The sequence below is a fragment of the Leptinotarsa decemlineata genome, unplaced genomic scaffold (genome assembly GCF_025532065.1).
Source record: "Leptinotarsa decemlineata unplaced genomic scaffold, Ldec_3_MD MMD2_P_RNA_scaffold_12, whole genome shotgun sequence".
Lineage (NCBI taxonomy): Eukaryota > Metazoa > Arthropoda > Insecta > Coleoptera > Chrysomelidae > Leptinotarsa > Leptinotarsa decemlineata.
Window position 1 is genome coordinate 7,467,257 of NW_027412526.1, and position 21,381 is coordinate 7,488,637.

Here is a 21,381-nt window from a genome sequence, read left to right on the forward strand (position 1 = left end):
CAACGGAGAGCCGTAGCAAGTATATAAGAAAAAATATCAAAAATGATGATAACCCGTGAGTAGAAGCCCTGATATTGTTGATATATTTTGGAGCGGTCTGAGTACTGAAATCTACAGTTCATTCCAAAAATTAGAGGAAAGTTTTAAGCATTTTCCTTTTCTCTGTGCACCTAAGACAGGCGTTGACGAGGGTAATAATTATCGAGTTTGATTGAAGTTAATTGAAAAGTAGATTCTGGATAAATTAAGATTCAGGCAGTTACTTTTAACCGCTCATTTGTTCCCTCATTTTCAATTTACGTAAAAGTCTATCTATGTCAGTTCAATACTCGAATCTTTTGATTCGATATTGTTCCGAAGTAAGAGTTCTCCAGTAGTAATATCGTGATCAAAACGGCCTATAGCGGCGTTCTAATATCTTTACTGTGAACGTTTTTTTTGTAACAAGTATTGGTTCTTAAAACTTGATGTATATATATTTGCCTGTTTTTTTGACATTAGTTCGTAGCAAATAACATATGAAAATCAATTTTTGAGTTATTACACAGTTGATAGTGAAGTTTGTTAATATTTCTTTCTATATATCAATTTAATATAAATTTCAAGCTTGGAGCTTCATTGTTGACTTTTCGGTTATTTCTCCAACCCCTTCCCTGTTGAATCCGTTCAACTGGCGCCCCGGGCTTACTTTTTTTCCATCTATTTCGACTGTAAAAAGAAACATATTTTCCTTACCCACGTCCTGCCCCGACAATAATAGAGTAACCTGGACCGAACTACCTTTTGGTAATTACATAAATACCAAGGTGGGTTATAATTTTTACTTTGACTTGATGGTGCAACCAGAACAGTCTGCAAAGGACCCACTCCTCGGCAACTTACAGCAGACGCGACGTGTTTGGGCTCATTTTAAAGGTCTCAATCAGTTAATAGCCGCAGTGTCAGTGCCTTTGACTGATGTTTCAATACAGCGACCTAGGCATGTTTTTTTATTAAAAAAAATCTAAAAGATACTGCCAGTCTTCGAACATAGCCCACTGACTAATAAGAAAAAAAAATTTAAAATGTTTTTCCGTTAACCAGCTGTCGTACCCCTAAGAACGACAACTCTCAGAAGTCGAAACTTGTGCGAGCTAAGGACTAACGAGGTCTTACCTTTTAATGTGTGATTCCTAACATTCTTGAGTAAGTTTTTTTATTTAGTGTCAATTTTTCTTATATCATAAACCCTTCGTCTTGCACCACCAGAGGGCCTCGCGAAATGTACCTTGCCCACATTAAATTTTGGTCTTGCGCCGCCACTGTCTTTTTGACATAGTACAGAATTTATTACTGTTGATCTACTGAACCACGAAATAGAACAGTTTGCATTGTTCAATATCATCTTTTTTGTCATTTGCCACGTATTTAGGTATTTGTTATTTTTGATTGAGCCATTCCCTGTTTTTTTTTCGAGATCCAGACAGCGACGCCACTGACGAGGCTCAAGACTGTCACGTACAAGTCTCGATTTTAAGTGTAATCGTTCGAATACGTGACACTCATTATTACCAATGCAGTTCGTTCAACATGATCTTATCTCAACCAATTCTACAAGTATGCATTTCCAAACAATGAAACAATGGAAAAACACAATTCAAATATGCGATATTATTCATTTTCATTCTGCATAATAGCCCATTCGAGTCCATCAAGATTCTTTATGAGCAATCAATCAGATAGCGCTAATAGCTTTCGGACAAATAAAATGAAAATTTCCATAAAAAAAGCTTTTATCTGTTCTACAAAATAATGATCCAGCTATTATAGTCTGCGTTGTAACATTTTGAAAGATATAGTTCTAAAAAAAACTAAATAAATATCATTATTTTTTATACTTCCAAAACGAACCTATTCTCTTGTTTCCTGATAGTTGAAAGTAATAAATGCTAATTATAAATGCTAAATACTAACAGAGTGATCTAAAAATATTTTTTGATTTGCCACAGCTGGTATAGGCGGGTTTATATACTTTACCAGGTTTACTCTATTTTTGTATCGCACATTGGTCGCAAACATAAGATTTTATGAGTCTTCGGGTCGTTTTATATCTGCAGTGGCGTGCGTTTGAGTACTTAATCAAGAATATTGTTACAAGATTTCAATTCAAATCTAATATATAAAAATGGACGTCTGTTGGTTGGTTGGTAACTGATAAACTTTTACATCGCTCAACCAATCGTGATGAAACTTGATACGTATACGTAATTTTTCATAGAGAAGGTTTTTAGGCTATCAATTTTTCTTTAACTCACCACTAGATGGCGATGTAGAATAATTTTTTGAAAGCACTGTTCTATAACGCTGCGCTCACCTAAGTTCATTGATTCTGATTCTGTCAAAACATTGGAACAGCAGCGATAAAGCAACATAGTACTAGTTACTTATAAAGAAATAGCTATGTATGCTTAACTACTAAAATATTAGATATGAGGAAAGCTTGTGATGTGTTGTCATCAGATAAATCCGATGAATCTTTGACGGCTGTTATTAATATGAATAAAGGTTCTTCAATACATGTTCGTCATGTTTCAGAAAAACTTAAGAGCATATTGACATCTTTTATTTCAAATGTCGTGCTTCTTCTTGCCAAGAAACTCTTTACTTGAGCCCAAACGAGTTCAATGGGGTCAAGTTCATAATGATGAAGGGGCAGAAGCAGAATAATATTTCGTTTCTGTACCATCTTGTCGACTACAACAACAGGCACAGTTTTTCTTCTCAGAGACAGTTTTGATGATTTCAGAGCTTAATGTATTTCTCTCATTCTTGAATTAATATATCGTTGACTTTAAAACTCCGGTTATTTGCAAACACATTTTCTCCAGAGTATCAACGATATGCGAAGGATTTTGGTATATGACAGCGTCATGTACATTTAGAATGATAATTTTTTCTTTAACATAAAAAATACATTTGCTTATTCGTTTTACTGAAGACAATATTGAAGTAGTTATTTGAGATTTGTTATACCAAAGAATACAACGTTGAATGTTCAAACTTTTCAGACTCAGCAACTTGAAAATGATTTATCACTTCGCTGCTTAAGGAAATGAAGTATACATTCAAAAAAGAGTGTGTGGTATACTTAAGAACGTACGTAAGAAATTAACCTTTTTATTTTAAAATATTTCTCGCTGACGATAAATTTTATTATTAAAAATTTTAAGATTACTTCAGGAAAGAAACATATAATTTAAAATCTAAAGAAATGAACTTTAAACGTTCAAGCCAGTCCTACACAGTAGGTTGAATTATATCCTACAGGCGTCAGTGCAGGAATCTTCACAAAAAATTTCCTGCATATGCAATTGGCGATACAACTGAAAGAGTCGACCTTCAATTTTGGAACGGGCACACTTGCATGAGCCCGGTTTCGGGCTCATTAGCCACTCGTCAGTGCAAGATAGTGACCATCATTGACCTAAAGTCAATGATATTCCATAATTGAAAATCGGAATTCTTTCAGAGTATTTCATTCCAACAAAATGTCACTCCATCTAGTGGACGAGGTATTAACCAACTGCATATCCGAAATTTGCCCGATTCTTCTGAATAAGGAAGAAAAACTTTCTTATTAGTCAGTGGGTTAAGCTTGAAGACAGGCAGTAAACAAATCTAAAGAAATGAACTATAAACGTTCAAACCAGGGGAGTAGTTGTTTTCTGATAGGCGTCAGTCCATTCAACCTACTGTGTAGGTATATTGAGACTGGCATGAACGTTTAAAGTTCATTTCTTTAGATTTGTTTATTGCCAGTCTTCAAGCATAGCCCACTGACTAATAAGAATGAAATAATTTAATTTTTCCGGACTTTTGATAATTATTATTAAAATCTATTATCAATTTATTTGTACATAATAAATAATATAGTAAACATTTATTTTAGTTTATAATGTAAATAAATAATACGTTCCGTTAACTAACCTCAAATTCTATGAACGTACTCAAAGTAATATCATTTAAATCTATTATTAATTTATTTGTACATAATAAATAATATAGTAAACATTAATTTTAGTTTATGATGTAAATAAATAATGCATTCCGTTAACTAACCTCAATTTCTACAAACGTACTCAAAGTAATATGTAAAAACCACTTTTATCACTCATAATCACAGACATGCATGACGTAACTCTCGGTGTTCCACAAGGCTCTATTTTAGGCCCACTACTCTTTTTAATTTATGTTAATGATTTACCAAATCATATTCAATATGGTGCCACCACTTTGTATGCTGACGATACCACTGTTACTGTGTCGGGTGTTACTGAGGAGGAACTTTACCACAAAACTCAGGTAACGCTTGACGAAGTGTATGCGTGGTGTCAAAGAAATAAACTTATTTTAAACCATGGGAAAACGGTTTTTATGAACTTTAACCTTAGGAGGCTATTAACACCTGGCTGTAATTTTGCTCTATCTGAAACAACTAAGTTCCTTAGCACCTTTATAGACAGCAAGTTAACATGGGAACCACACATTGACCACGTCTGCAAGCTGCTTAATAAAGTTTATTTTGCCATTTTACAGCTTAAAGACACAATTGCCAAACAGGGTCTTGTAAGTGTGTACTATGCATTAGCTTATTCACATATTTCGTTGAATATATTAACCTGGGGACGATCGAGTCATTTACAGCGCGTCTTTGTTACTCAGAAAAGATTACTGAGACTGATTTTCAATATAAATCGCTTAGATAGCTGTAAAGAAACTTTTATAAATAATAATATTTTTACGGTATCTAGCATTTACATCTTTAAATGTCTGGTGTACGCGAAAACTAATATACTTTATTTCAATACCTCTGCGGAAAGGCACATGTACGATACACGACATAAAAAATTATTGTCGATACCTGGGCATAAAACAGCTGCATTCTAAAACTCTCTATACTATAACTGTATTATTTTGTATAACTGTGTTCCTCAGCCTATGAAAGAAATGACGTTATCTTCATTTAAAAATGAAATAAAAAAATATTTGATGCTGAATGCTTTTTATAGTATAGATGAGTTTATAAATAGAAATAAATGACCTGTCAAAGGGAAAATAGGAGGAATGAGGAATCTAAATTATTTCCTCATTGTGTAAACTTTTTGTGTAGTGTAAGTATTTTGTTTTATCCCATATACACCTGACAAATATTTTGTTTTGTCTCATATACACCTGTTTTTTTTGTGAAATTGACAAGTATAAGTTATATTATACAATCATATTTGTAAATATGTTCATGTGTGTAAATGTGATGATTCAGTTTTTATTCATTTTGTTACATGACTCTACATTATGTGTGACATTTGTGATAGTTATTTGTGTGTGATATTTAAGTGACGTGCCAAATATACACTATTGTATCAAATATTGGTAAATAAATATTCTATTCTATGAACAAGAGGAGTCTGGCCAAATGCGCTCGACTGAGAAGCAAAGGCCAATAAATTCAGGAAGAAGAAGCCACGTCAGGGTGTCGGTTTTCCGTGACGGTCTGCCCGCGCATCGTAAAAATTTACTCATTTTTCCCTAACGCGCCAAAAGAAGTATAACTTAAAAAAAAGCGCAGCTGAGTTTGAACATTTATAAAGTATTCGCATATTCGAATAGACGAGTTGTAGGTTGTGCATTTCTTTTTTCTCCAAATAATGCCTCAACAAAGTAAGCGTTTCAAAATCGATGTTCTGGAAGTATGATAGAAACAGCAATCTCAACATAATTCACCATATCCAACTTTGCTCCTCAAAAACCAGATCGACGACCCAGTATCTTTTGAAGAAGAAACAAATGATCAGACAATTTAACTCGGTCATTTTATGAAGAAGAGGAATCCTAACCAACTCAAATTCTATGTTCAGCGGCAACTTCAATCCCCATTGATCTCTATTGTGTATTTGCTGAACAAATTGCCACCAACGATCGACCTCTGTGTATACACAACTGAAAATTCATAATTTTGTTGAATTAGCCCATTAACATGTTTATGACTGTCTTGTTGATATATAATGCTAATGGGATCCAATATCTTCAACATCACAATTAATCAACCAGAGGTTCCCACCATTAACGACAAGAGAAAATATCTATTACTTTCAATTTACAATCTAGTTCAGAAAATTCTCAATTTTTTTTTATTATTCGTCCCTCTAGAATCAAGAAGTTATCAAACACATCAAATGTGGAAGCCATATACTGACGACACTTCAGTATTTCAGAATAAATTAAAGTGATTTACATTTCTCACGTCGTAACCACATCGTAAAAGTTGCCTTGCATGCGAAAATAATTAAACAATGGACTTCGAAAACGCATGAGTGAATCAAGAGACTAGGTGAAAAATTATATGAAAAACAAAACAAAACTTCACAGGAATGTTGGTAGACCAACTACCAACCGTTAGATACTTTAATTTTCGCAATTTCATAGCTCTTTCGTTTTTCAATGCTTCTCAACACGCGACCACTCGTTTCTGTCTTTCCCTTCATTTTTGAGAAAATTAGAAAAAAAAAGAAGAAAGTTTGACGTTGAAATTTCAGGCCAAGGGGCCAAATTCACAAATTTTCTATAGTTTTTCCGTAAACTACATTATTTCAGTTAGAAAATGCTGTTGAACCGAGATCGATATCTTTTTTGGGTCGGAAGTTATTCCTCTTTGAATGTTATTCAAATATCCATCAGTCGGACGCCACCCCAATTTGAAATTAGCTGATTTTAATATTAGGGAACGTTTCTCCGCCCCCATCGAGAGGCGAAAGCTTCGGGAATTGTACGTACGGCCTTGAACGAAAAACTCGCTCGCTTTTCATCGTCCCGCAGGGCAATCCCAATCCGGTCCTCCTGATGATGCGTTACTTTCCATTTAATTACGATGCAAATACGCGCGTTGCGAAACATCGATCGATTGTGTTGATTGTAATTAATCAAACGTCGAATGTTGGCAAAAATGCCGAGTTTTATTTCCGTTCGATTCAATTCACGACTTGAGTTAATTATAAGTGTGATAAAAATATTAGTTCGTGCAATTTTGAAAACGTTGTCTTATAAAAAACCTGAGTGATTTTGAATTAATGTGGCTATTCGACATTTTTTTCTCTACAGCAAGGCAATCGAAGCCAGGTTTATTTTCCCGAAAAATCAAAACTAGAAGCTAATAAAAAGTCAATAATACAGTTTATTGTATTATTTTCACTATAAAAGGTTTTGCAAAAACCGCGACACATGTTTCGCTATACAATGGCTTTCTCAAGCGTACAATGATTATGTATATCGAAACGCGCGTCGCGGTTTTTGCAAAACCTTTTATAGTGAAAATCATACAATAAACTGTATTGATTAGTTTTTTAATATGGATTTTCAGCATCGGCCAGTTCTATTCAATTATAGAAGCGAATAATTCAATTAATGAAGGTAAGATAAGAAGAAGAAGAACTTCATTTCCAGATAGGCAAGCCTAATATAAACATAATTAATGTACTTTATTTAAATATAATACATGAAAATCAAAATAAATTAGTCTATTATAACCAAAAATAACAGAAAATCACAAAAAAGAAAAAAAACTTAGGAAAGAAAGTTTTTGGCTTTCTACTACTCCATTTTGATACAAAAAAAAAAGGATGAGGGAATCTTCGAAAGAAAGGAAGGAAGTAATCAATTTGAAAATAAGTAACTCTATACATGGATGTGTAAATCATGCAAAGAAGTATCTTTCAGACACAAAATGAAAGACACGGTTTTTTTATTTGATCAAGATGGAGTAGTAGAAAGCCAGAAACTTTCTTTCCCAATAATTAATCACTCCTAAAAATATAACCCCTTCAACTAAAAAAAAACTATATCGCACATATCCTGTATAGGATACACGTTTACATATTTATTCATATATTCATTCAAAACAAAGTCTTAGTTATTATCATATTTTAAATATAAATTAGCTTTAATTCATTTTTTATGTATGAATGTAACCAAGTCCCTCTTGAATAGACGGAGAGAAGAAGAGTTTTTTTATATTATTTGGTAGTTTATTGAAACTGTCCAGACCTTTGAAAAATAACGAGTTCATACTGCTACGTGAATTTGTCCTTGGTATGTGAAAATTGGTGTTCCATCTAGTATCATGATGATGTACTTCACTATTTGTGATTAAAAGGTTTACTAAGTATGTTGGTTGCAATTTATTTATTATTTTAAATATAAATATCATATTATGATAATACAATCGTTGAGAAACATTAAGCCACAAATTACAGAGCATATTATGTATAGGTGTCATTTTATTGCAGAGTAATATTCGCATTCCACGATTTTGTAATTTTTGTAATTGATTTAATTTGTTCTGATTCAAGAGATATAAGAGAGTCCCGCAAAAATCCTAATGAGGTTTTATTATGCAATTATAGCACGATATTTTGGCATACATTGATAATACAGATGCCACTCTAGAAAAAAATACAGTTTCTTTGATATTTTGCTTATTACATAGTCAGCATGATCATTCAATGAAATTGTATTATCTACAATGAACCCTGGATACTTAATTTTACTCACTATTTCTACATCAGTTTCATTAATTTTGACTGTGTTTCTCCCAATTTTATTTTGTTTATACTTTGCTGTAATGATCATCGCCTTAGTTTTAGTGATATTAAGTTTCAGTTTATTCATTCCAAGCTACAACTCAATATTTTTCAATGAATTATTCATCTTTTCGATAGCGACTTGCAAGGTTTTATCGTAGGTATATATTAATGTATCATCTGCAAATAAGTTAATCACATGATCACCATCTACGTAATTGATATCGTTTATATAAATCGGAAATAGTAAAGGTCCTAATACACTACCTTGTGGAACTCCAAAATCATTCACTAACTCTTGTGAGTAGCACCTATCAATTTTTGTTATTTGACTCCGTGAACTGAGACAACTCTTCGTCTACTTCAAAACTACATCACCAATACCATAATATTCGAGCTTTTGGATTAATATATCTCTGTCTATTGTTTCGAATGCCCTCTTTAAATCCAAGAATGTAAAAACAACGTAATTATCTTTATCAATTTTTTCTTTCCAATTTGTTATTGTGAACTGTAAGGCAGCCTCACACGAATGTTTTTTTCTGAAGACTGACTGACGACCTAAAAGTAACCTGTTTTCATCAAAGTATTTGTTGAGTTCCTCATATACTGCTAATTCCAATACTTTTTCAAGGGTTGGAAGAGTATTATTTATTTTTCGTATTGGTATTACTGTGCTTATTTTGAAGTGTTGGGGAAATTGTCCTGTTTGAAGAGACGTATTAATAAAGTTCAGTATAACATGCCCCAAGGTGTTGAATGTCTCTTTTAGAAATAGACTGTTCATTATCTCAGATCTATTAATTTGATTTATTGAAAATATTATATTTTTCAACTGCGGCAAGTCTATCTGTTTAAAAGAATTTAATTTACAATTTACTATGTCGAAACTGTTTGAACTCCAGCCTGACTCATAATTTATATTGTTTACAATTTCACCTATGCTATTGACAAAATATTCATTGAATGCATTTGCAATATCAATTTCTGTGCTACAAACATTTGTTTGATCACCGACATTGAATACTATCTTTTCAAAATTATAGCTTTCAATTGGATTTATAAGTGATTTTAAATATTTCCACATTTCTTTTGCATTATGTTTACTTTCATCAAATTTCTGTTCATAATAACGCGATCCTGGATTTGGATTTACTCCCGCCTTGAATTCATAGTTGACCTGAGGTTAGGTTAGGTCCTAAGCGAGTGGGTCTATTCGACCCTCCACCGCAATCCGCAAGGTTTTATTGTGGCTCACACATATTCACACACGACCAAATAAACCCAGCTTCTTAACGAAGCCGATTAGTTTACATGGTGAGTGGTCTTTAACGCAGATGGTTAGAGTACAGCTCTGCCAAACTCTAAAAACTTGATTCGGTCCCCAGCGGGGCAGGCACAAAGTATGTGCTCTGCTGTTTTATCATTTTCCAAACAGAGGCGGCACACACTGTCTGAGTCTCTGCATATAATGATACAAATGACAATTGACTTAAGAAGGCCTGTTAAACATCGTAGTTCATCCCTACTGTAGTCCAACAACTGTTTGATATCAACCTTCAAAGGGTGAATAAACGCCTTGGAGTGAGCCAATCCTGGAAGATTCTGCCAGAAGTCCATACTCTTCATGCCATCCAGATGTTTAAGTGTCTTTAGCCTTTAGTTACGAAAACGTATACCGCCAGATGGCAGTGCGATTTCGCCCGATGAAATAAATACAAACTCCTCCCTAATTCTAACTTGACCAGGCCGGGGCATTCCAGGGCCGAACTTTATTCGCCGACGTGTTCGTTCTTCCAAATTACATTTTAGATAAAAACATGTTCGTTTTCGTGTTGATCTTAAAGTTTGCACGAAAATTGCAGATTATTTGAAAATTATGAATCTTTTATCAAAATTGATAAATTCAAGATGCGGACGAGATTTGTGATTAGGGCCCGATTTGACTTGCTATAAGGAAGTTTTCGGGGTCAGAGATTATGAATCTTTTGTCAAACTTGACGAATTCAAGATGACGGTTCCAAGATATCGAACGAGATATGTGATTATGGTCCGAATCGATTTGAAATTAGTATGTGGATTTTTTTGGGCTCGTAGAGTATAAATGTATTGTCAAAATTTATGAATTCAAGGTGACGGACAAGTTGTGTTATCCGATTCATATTTGGTACAATGGGGTTTTCGTGGTCGCACATTATGAATCTTTAGTTAAAATTAATGAATTCAAGATGGCGGTTTCAAGATGTCTGACGAGTATTGTGATTATGGACCGATTCGATTTAAAATTGGTATTTTGTAGTCTCTAGGCGTGATTTTTTTCTATTGAATTTCGGAAATTCAAGAGGGCGGACTAGTTTTGTGATATCTGGTCGGGCTCTATGGAAGACTGGCTTTAAGGTTCGAAGATAGTTATTTTTCTGTTGGAATTCAGAAATTCGAGATGGCAAACGAGTTTTGTTATTAAAGGTCAAATTATAGTATATAACACTGGTATTTTGAGGTTGAAGATAATGAGTTTTTATCAAATTTCAAGAATTCAAAATAGCAGCATAAAGATGGCCATGGGTTATTTTGTAATTTATAGTCATGTTCTGTTCAAAATTTATTTTTTCGAAAACATGAGCAGGGTGTTCAGAAAATCAGATGATTTTTATGAATAAAAAATTGAGAAATCAAGTATCAGATTTTGTCTTTCAAGTAAGGGTCCTTTCACAATATCAATTTTCAGCATTAGTTCGAAATGACGAAAAGATTGTATGATTGATAGTCGGATCCTCAAAAATAATTCATCTAGGGCTCTCCGGGGTAAATTACTCATATTTTTCCTCAAAATTAATTCATACTGCCAGATATATTTTTGAAATTGAATGATTTGAATATAATATTTAGCAGAAAAGGTCCACAGTTTAAATAATATGTCTGATTCCATATAAAGGGTTAGACAATATAAGTCAATACCAATAAGTGAATAATTCAATTCCGCTGATGTGTATGCAACTGTTGAAAATAAATGAAATCCAACAATGTTTTTGCTACCAATTTTGATTGTAATCAAATCAAAAATAACGAAATTCGTCCAACATTCTAGAGCCTCCATCTAAGTATTTCCTAATATGAAAATATCATGAAGTTTTGTCCCTAGTAATGAATATCTGTAAAATTTCAAGCCAATCGGAAGATATAAGACTTGCAAGATTTGATACAAACGTGTACACACGCAAACATACAGATAGGTAAGTTGAAAACTATCTGGTTATTGTAGAAATTTTAATATTTTAATCTTTCGTTCGGTCAGAATAACTTTTATCTTTTCCTATTCCCAATCCGACCCTGTGCTACATTTTACAATGGCTCTATGATACTCTCTCTCTCCCTCACCAGACGTGTGGGAGGAGCTACCTGACAGGCGTGTCATTTAAAAGAAATTCATCTACTATTCTGACTCCAGATTCAAAAGTAATAATTAGTTTTCACTAGTCGACGGCTGAAACAAAACTTTATTAGTTGACTTTGATAAAATTTGATATTTCCCATTTCGAAAGGCATAATGCAAGGAAATCAAATTCGTATGAATAACACATTCTTATTAAATTAATAACAAAATAAAGGAAACATTAAAAAGAAAAATGAGAAAGTCGTTTAACTGAGAAAATGATAGGCTTCAATACCGAAATGGAATAACACCAAAATATTCGTTAGTTTTGATGGTGGAATTGAAGAAAAATGCCCAAAAATGAGAGAGAGAATACTTTTTATTCATCTAATATTCGAAAAATATTTTTTTCATTATTTTTCCTTTATACACTCATACAATCTTTCCTCAATCAGAATAAGAAACATCGTTTCTGACTCCTTTTTTTTCAGGGATGATGACCCTTAATGTTTGTTTGGCAAAGCCTGAAGCGATGCCAATGGCAGATTCTGGTCCGATGAAGCTGCTTGCAGCACCCTCTTTTGCAAGGGAGTCAGCAGCGTCATTGCCTTCCAGGCCAGTATGGCCAGGAATCAAGACCGATTTGCTACCAATTTAGGCGTTGCTCGGCAGGATCTAAGAGCTTCCAACGCCGCTTGACTGCCCAAGAATAGTTTTATTGACTTGTGTATGAGCTTGGATACTCCCAATCTCTCCGCACACAATTCAATAGCGTACATTTCCGCTTAAATTACAGTCGCCTAGGTTCCTAGGCAGGTTGATATATCTGTTCTGGGTCTGCGACACAACAAAACACCTGCACCATAACCGGAAGGTATTTTTGGTCCATCTGTGGACCCACAACTGTCTACTCTTAATATTTTCTTTTCCCGGAGGATCCAGTCCTCTCTACTCGGGAACAGATCTTCATAAGGCAGTTCGTAGTTGACAGTGGGAGGCATAAAGTCAGAGGTCATTTCCAGAATGCTGTGACTTCCAGTGTCAACCAACAGTCTGTTGCACTCTGTATTAAATTGATTTGTGCAATTGGCAATGTGCACAAGTCGATATGCAGTCCATCTAGCCTCTCTCTCCAAAAAAATGTGGAGAGGAGGTAGATCTAGATTTCTAGAAGGATCTCCATGGCCGCTGACGGTGTGGTACCACTGATGGCCAGACAAGCCTGTCTCTGTAAGCCAGAGAGCTTCGCCTGGGCCGTTTTCTGTAAAGTGATAATTGGTCTCCGGTCATAAATTGACCGGAGGTTGCTTTTACCCTGGGGTAAAATCTCTGTTATAGAAAGTTATACGAGGGCGGCCCCAGAAGTACCCGGCCTGACCTAGAGATGGCGGTAGTTGTTTGAAAATAATCACTGTATGAAAAAGTATATAATCTATAAAGCATATGTTTCTAGTTTGAAGACGCTGGGTTGTTTAGTATTTGTTTGGCAGCTATCAATAGCCAACGTTTTCGGTGAATGTGTGATAGTGGGGAAAATTGGTCATCGCTATGTGGTACAATACTTTTATTTGAAAGGCTGCAGCCCAACCAATATAAAAGCTGAACTGGATTTTACTCTGGGTGAGTCTGCTCCTTCGTTTACCACAGTAGAATATTGGGTAGCAGAGTTTGAACGAGGCCGTACGAGCATCGCAGTGGTCGACCAAATGAGGTGACGAATCCCGAAACGGTGAAGAAAATCCACAAAGCGATACTGATGCTCGTCGACTGGAAGTGCCCGAGCTAGCAGACTCAGTAGGGATTTCAAAAAGGGTGGTACAGCGCATATTACCTGAAAATTTGGACATGAGCAAGTCGGGTGCAAGATAGATGCCGCGTATGCTCACACTCGAGCAGAAACAGTGTCGTGAATATGTTTCAATTGAGTATTTAGCAAAGTTTAACAGCAACAAAGCAGAATTCTTGCGTCGTTTCATGACCATGGATGGAATATGGGTACACCCCTTTACAGCAGACACAAAAAACAATCAAAACAATGGACTCGAAAGGAAGAAACGGCTCCAAAGAAGGCGAAGACCGTTTCATCTGTATGCAAGGTCATGGCATTGGTTTTTTTGGGATGCGCCTGGGGTAATTTTCATTGACTATCTTAAAAAAGGTAAAAGTATCGACGACGAGCATTATGCGAACTTATTGCAACATTTGGTGACGAAATCTATTTATTTCAATAACAAAACGAATCTAAACTGGGAAAATCCAGTTCCTACTGGAACAAGGCATGTATGCGTCAGTCTGTCTGCCCCCTCCCGTCTCCCCCACCTTTTAGGGTCTAGACTTAAAGAAAGACATATGTTAGCCTCCGGTATTTCATTTTCATGGTACCGATTTAGAGAAAGGGAATTTGTCCTTTTTTAATACAAGAGGGTAACCTAGTTTTCTACAACAAGGTACCCGGCGTCATGGAAATGTTCAACATAACGTAAGAACCAGAGAAATGGAGACTTTTCATCGATTCATCAAAAAGAAGTTTGAAAGCTGTACTTCTTCACAATGGGAACCAATATGCTTCTGTGCCTGTTGAACACTCAGTCCATTTGAAAGAATGCTACGAAAATCTTGAATTTGTTCTTAATAAGCTCAGCTACTCTGATCATAAGTGGACCATTTGTAGAGACTTGAAAGTTATTTCAATGTTACTAGGTCAACAAAGTGGTTACACTAAGTTTCCATGTTTCCTATGTGAATGGGATAGCCGTGACAGGAAAGAACACTATGTCAAGCATATGTGGCCAATAAGAAAGAGTCTTCTTCTTGGAGTTAAAAATGTTGAAAGTTTAGTGGAACCTAAAAAAATTTTAGTTCCACCACTCCATATCAAATTGGGGCTAATGAAACAGTTTGTGAAAGCATTAGACAAAGAAGGAGATTGTTTCAAGTATCTTTCTGATAAGTTTCCTGGTCTATCCGATGCTAAACTAACTTCGTTGGGCCTGCTATAAGAAAACTTTTGAAAGATGAAAGCTTCGTCACTAAAAATGGAAATGAAAGGAAAAAATGCCTGGAATTCATTTTAACTTGTTATAACAGGCTTTCTTGGAAACAAAAAAGAACCAAACTACAAAACTTTGGTTGCTGAATTGATACAAAACTACAAAATGTTGGGCTGCAACATGAGTGTGAAAGTCCATTTCCTTCACTAACATCTGGACTACTTTCCAGAAAATCTAGAAGCTGTTAGTGAGGAACAACGAGAACGGTTCCATCAAGACATAAAAGAAATGGAAGGCAGATACCAAGGTCGGCGGAATGTTAACATGATGGCAGGCTACTGTTGGATGTTAAAAAGGGAAAATTCACAAGAACACAGCCGAACAAGTACCAAAAGAAGCTTTGACGGAAAAAGAAAACGTTTTTACAAAGACTTATAATCACTTTGAAAACACTATTACGCTCAGTTTAGTTATGTAGCATTTTTTTTGCGCTTACTTCATGTTAAAATAATAAAAATAAATCCACAATTCCTCGTTTTTTGTACTTTTTCAATTATATCATCCTAATTCTGTATGCAAACCTTACGTGATAGATACAAACAAATATCATTTTTGAAATCAGCGCAAAAAACTACATAAAGATCAGTCAACGTAATCAAAACAATTTTTTCAAGTTTTTTTGCAGACTGTGTAATGAATTTTCGAAATACATACTTTTTGAGTTTTTCGCGAAAAACCGTGTAAAAACGTGGGTTTATTGGTTGAAAAATGAACACTTTGATTCGCGAATAAACCAAAAAGTATAAAATTTTATAAAAAAACTTCATGGAACAACGGTTGTTTAGAATTAGTCAGCCGCTTCGCGCCGGGAGACAACACAACCTCGAGCTAAAATCTAATACTTTTTTTCCTTGTATAATAAATAACTAATTCACTTTCTATTTTGTAATTACCCCCAGGTTAGGATCAATGCCCAGTAAAGTGTTAATTTTGAAGTAGAGGGTAAGAAAAATCTGAATCCAAATTTTACATGAACATCTCTGCTGTTTGTCAAAAATATATGATAAAAATGTCATCGATTGGACTGAAATAGTATTGTTCCCGTGCAAGGCAACGGATCATCAACTAACTTGCGCAGAACTGGGATTCATACTGGCAAACTGAATGGCCATTGATTCGCTAATAGAAAAAATACCAAAACAACATAAGAGAATATTTGCTGATTCATAATTATTCAAAACAGAAATTGAAAGTTCATGGTACTATTCCATAACTTATTCCATCAAAACAAAGTCACAAAGTAGGTCATCATGTTGAAACAAACATTATAAACAAATAATCATATTGTTACAAAATCAAACTGTCATTTCGTCAGAAGTTCAATCTAAAAAAATATCACACGATAGAATAGAAGTGCCAGAAATGTTGACAAATAATAAATGTCAAACAAAATATATAAAACAGTACAAAAACGCAAAATAAAACATAGAGGGTGTACAAAACAAATGGAATTTTTGCCCGTTACTTGATGAAAAATAACAACACTATCCGTAAAATTTAATTCCCAATTCAACTGATGAAACAATAAGATAGGAAAACGCGTCTTGAATGAAATTTATAGTGTGCAATTTTATCAGATCGCAATGTCACCGAATCTAGTGAGAGATTCAATACTTTTTACCAAAAGAAAAGCTAAGTTGATAAATTATTTATAATAATAATAATAATAATAAATGGACTTTATTCATTGACATACATTGTTCAACAGAGGCTGTTTTACAACTTAACCTAGGGAATAGCATGTATTATATAGAAATTTAAAATTGTTACCTAGTATACATTGGTGAGTAGTTCATGAATCTTTGTGAAACTAAGAAAAAAACAAAGGTTATAAATGCCAAAGTAAATAATATTAAAAACTATTTAGCTTAAATAAGGTAAAATATATAGCAAAACATACCCAAAAGTGAGACAGAGTGAAAACCATATGAGCAAGGCATAACACGAATATATTATCTATCCAGAAGACTTCAGATATGTTTTCAACTTTTTCTTGAAATTATATATGGAGTAGTGTCTTAATTCACTAGGCAGAGCATTAATTTGTTTGATAAAGTTGTAAATAAAACTACGAGAAAAGCAGGATGTCGAGTGTTTTGGAATAATAAAAGTGTGACGGTTTCGTGTCCTCGAACTATTCTGCGATTTGAAAGTTTCATATCTTTCATAAATATAATTTGGTTTTTTGTTAATGAGGAACTTACGTGTATTTACGAGTAGGTGGAACTGCCAGGTTTTAACAATCAGTAACCAACCTGTCTCCTCGAACTTGGGGGATATATGGTCGAATTTTCTCACACCATGAGAAGACGAATGCAATTTTTTTTAATTTTTTGTAAGCGATTTACATCAGTTTGTATCAAAGCAGGCCCGTAGATTATATCGCAATATGTTAATCTAGACAACATGACGGTTTTGCAAAGTTTCAACTTCAATTTGGAGAAGTCATAATATCTCTATTTTGACAGAGTTGACGTAAGATATTGTATGAGCTATGACAAAGTGAATTTATATGTTTGTAGTAAGTCTTGCCCAAGTTGGACAAGATCAATTTCCCACTTTTTGTGTTCCGGGCCAAAAAGTATCAGTTGAGATTTTTTAGATTTCAATGTCAGGTTATAGACTATAGATAGATCCAGTAACTTTTGTAGATCGCTGTTAATTTTTTCCAGTGCCACCTGCCAGTTACTTGGAGGAAATCGATAATATAACTGAGTGTCATCTGCATAATTATGAACTGTGCAATGATCAGTTATTTTATGGAAGTCAGATATATATAGAGAGAACAGAATGGGGCCAAGGACAGAGCCATGTGGTACTCCATAGTCAACAGGTAGAACACTAGAACACTTTCCATCCAGACATACTGACTGAGTCCGATTTCTGAGGTACCTTTTCAATAGATCTACAGTCCCTTCACTAAATCCTAGAATTGACATTTTCCCACACAGAATATTGTGGTCTAACGTATCGAATGCTTTACTGTATGTAGTCCAAGAGTACCATGACAGTTACTTCATTATTATCAGTTGCTTTGAATAAATCTTGGATGATGTTGACAAGAGCGGTGGTGGTGCTATAGAATGTACGAAATCCAGATTGAACATTTGTTATTAAATTAATTATTGTATGGAAAATAATCAATTTGATCTTTCAAAATCCGCTCGAACACCTTATTTATCCATTAATTCTTCATCTTATTAGATAGGGAAAATTTATAAACAGAAACACTGACTAATTATACTGATTAGAGGTCGAGTTAGATATTTATATTACGCAGCAAATATTCGAGATGAACTTTTCAGTTCTATTCATTAACCTCAGTGAAATTTTGGGCAGCTGAATTCAACAAAAATGGCCGTAAGAGCTTGGAAGAAGATTAACGTTCGGAACGTTCAAAAACTGCAACTACATACGAAAACATCGCCAAAGTTCGCCAAATGGTGCTAGACGACCGACGAATTGAAGTGAGAGAGATGTCAGAGGTTATGAACATGTCAAAAGAACGAGTTTGTCACATATTAAAACAACATCTAGACATGAGAAAGCTGCCCGCGCTTTTGGTGCCGCGTTTGCTCACGCGGAGAGAGAAAGAGAAGAAAAAGAGAGAGATAGAAAAATATAATTCTCAAGACTCATCCTAGTTTTGACAAGCTGTAGTTTGGCGCCAAAGCCACCTTTCATCAAATTACGTCACAACTCACCTGTATTAACTAAAAACGCTCCGGGCCTCATCTGTTTGATTGTGAACTCGTTGATGACGTGGTGATTGTGCTCGTTGAGCGTGCAATGTAACGAGACGCAATCCGATTGGAACAGCAGATCCTGCAGCGTGTACACCCGAGTCAGCCCGAGGCTCTTCTCGATTCCGTCGGGTAGGTACGGATCATAGAATATGACGTTGAAGCCGAAAGCTTTCGCCCGCAGAGCGACCGCCGACCCGATCCGTCCGAGTCCAACGATTCCGAGTGTGTCGCCTCGTATCCTAGCGCAGCCTTGTGCTGCCTCTCGTACCTGGAAACAAATAACAAAATGGTATTTTTCACGTATAGTCAGTGGGCATACTTGGAGACTGGCTGTAAATCCAATTATCTGCAAGAACAAAATGATAGTGATGAAACATTCTTTTTTTCAGGTGTTTTGATCGATTTCCTCCATACGACGGAAAGGAAATCCATGCGTGAAAAGATGAAAGTTGAATACTAATAGCTCAAATATTCTTGAAGTGTACAAGATCTATTCCAGTGGATTGGCAGCTATTTACGCCGGTAACCAGGCCGGGTGTCAACGTATTTGACAAAGTCGACCATCCCACGGAAAAAGCTGATGCTACATATATTGCTATTCACAAAAGTGATGAGCAATATATGCCCGCCATGTAAGCAAAATAAAAAATGTGTTTCAACAGTACTTAAAAGAGCTATCAGAACTGCTTATGCCAAACAAACGCTCAGGATAACATTGATTATTTCCAGCCCATGAAAATAAATGATTTTTAGCTTTCATATTTCTACATCTCTTCACAAAAAATGCGGGATAAAAGAAAGAAAAGATCAGTTTGATGTTCCTCTTGGAGATGATCACTTGGTGATAGAAACACGTGTCGAGGTGTTCCCTTCTTGCACGCCACGAGAGACGATAAAGAGACGTGGCGAGGGCGGGAGGCCGACTGTCCGCGCCACGTCACTTCTGTGAACATTGGACCATTTGTTTACGTAAGGGAGACGCGGACGAGACAAAGGTCCGCAGCTCGTCTCTGCCAGACGTCCGTTCTGTATGCATTGTGCCTTAGCACATCAACAACTGGTGAAAATGACGAGAAGGTGATAGAATTGTTATAGAGAATCGTCGAATCACCATTAGAGAAGTTGTTGAGGATGTCAGTATATCGGTAGCTTAAGCCTTGCATTTTTTCTGAAATTTTGGGCATGTAACGTGTGGCAGCAAAGTTCGTTCCAAAATTGCTGAATTTTCACCAGAAAAACCGTCGCATGAGCATCACTCAGGAATTGTTGAATGAAGTCAACGGCGAACCAGATTTGCTTAAAAGGGTCATAACCGGTGACGAATGATGGGCATATGGTTATGACATTGAAACCAAAGCCCAATCGTCCCAATGGAAGAGCCCAGTAGAACAAAGACAAAAAAGTACGCCAAATTCGATCAAATGCCAAGGTTTTGCTCACTGTTTTTATCGATTACCGTGGCGTAGTGCATCAGGAGTTCTTGCCACATGGTCGTACGGTCAATAATGAGTATTTTGCCACATGGTTGTACGGTCAATAAGGAGTAGCCGAGACCAAAATAGCACACCAAGTTCGATCAAAATGCCAAGGTTTTGATCAATTTTCTTCGATTACCGTGGCGTAGTGCATCAGGATTTCTTGCCACGTGGTCGTACGGTCAATAATGAGTACTTTGCCACATGGTTGTATGGTCAATAAGGAGTATTAGAGCTGATAAAAAAAGCACGCCAAATTCGATTAAATGCCAAGGTTTTTCTCACTGTTTTCTTCGTCTACCGTGGCGAAGTGCATCAGGATTTCTTGCCACATGGTCGTACGGTCAATAATGAGTACTTTGCCACATGGTTGTATGGTCAATAAGGAGTATTAGAGCTGATAAAAAAAGCACGCCAAATTCGATTAAATGCCAAGGTTTTTCTCACTGTTTTCTTCGTCTACCGTGGCGAAGTGCATCAGGATTTCTTGCCACATGGTCGTACGGTCAATAATGAGTATTTTGCCACGTGGTCGTACGGTCAATAATGAGTATTTTGCCACATGGTTGTACGGTCAATAAGGAGTATTAGAGCTGATAAAAAAAGCACGCCAAATTCGATTAAATGCCAAGGTTTTTCTCACTGTTTTCTTCGTCTACCGTGGCGAAGTGCATCAGGATTTCTTGCCACATGGTCGTACGGTCAATAATGAGTATTTTGCCACATGGTTGTACGGTCAATAAGGAGTATCAGAGCTGAGACAAAAAAAGTACGCCAAATTCGATCAAATGCCAAGGTTTTGTTCACTGTTTTTATAGATTACCGTGGCGTAGTGCATCAGGAGTTCTTGCCACATGGTCGTACGGTCAATAATGAGTATTTTGCCACATGGTTGTACGGTCAATAAGGAGTATTAGAGCCGAGACCAAAATAGCACGCCAAGTTCGATCAAAATGCCAAGGTTTTGATCAATTTTCTTCGATTACCGTGGCGTAGTGCATCAGGATTTCTTGCCACGTGGTCGTACGGTCAATAATGAGTATTTTGCCACATGGTTGTACGGTCAATAAGGAGTATTAGAGCTGAGACAAAAAAAGTACGCCAAATTCGATCAAATGCCAAGGT

At 35.6% G+C, this 21,381-nt stretch overlaps 1 protein-coding gene across 5 annotated transcripts in view; it reads right to left on the minus strand.

Annotated features, from left to right (window-relative positions):
• Positions 1–21,381, minus strand: part of CtBP (C-terminal Binding Protein) — a 122,034-nt gene that overhangs the window by 16,869 nt on the left and 83,784 nt on the right. For all 5 annotated transcript variants that reach the window (XM_023164295.2, XM_023164289.2, XM_023164290.2 and 2 more), the window contains exon 3: positions 18,740–19,049. In XM_023164295.2, the coding sequence (XP_023020063.1) occupies positions 18,740–19,049 (310 nt within the window). The remainder of the gene's footprint in view (positions 1–18,739; positions 19,050–21,381) is intronic.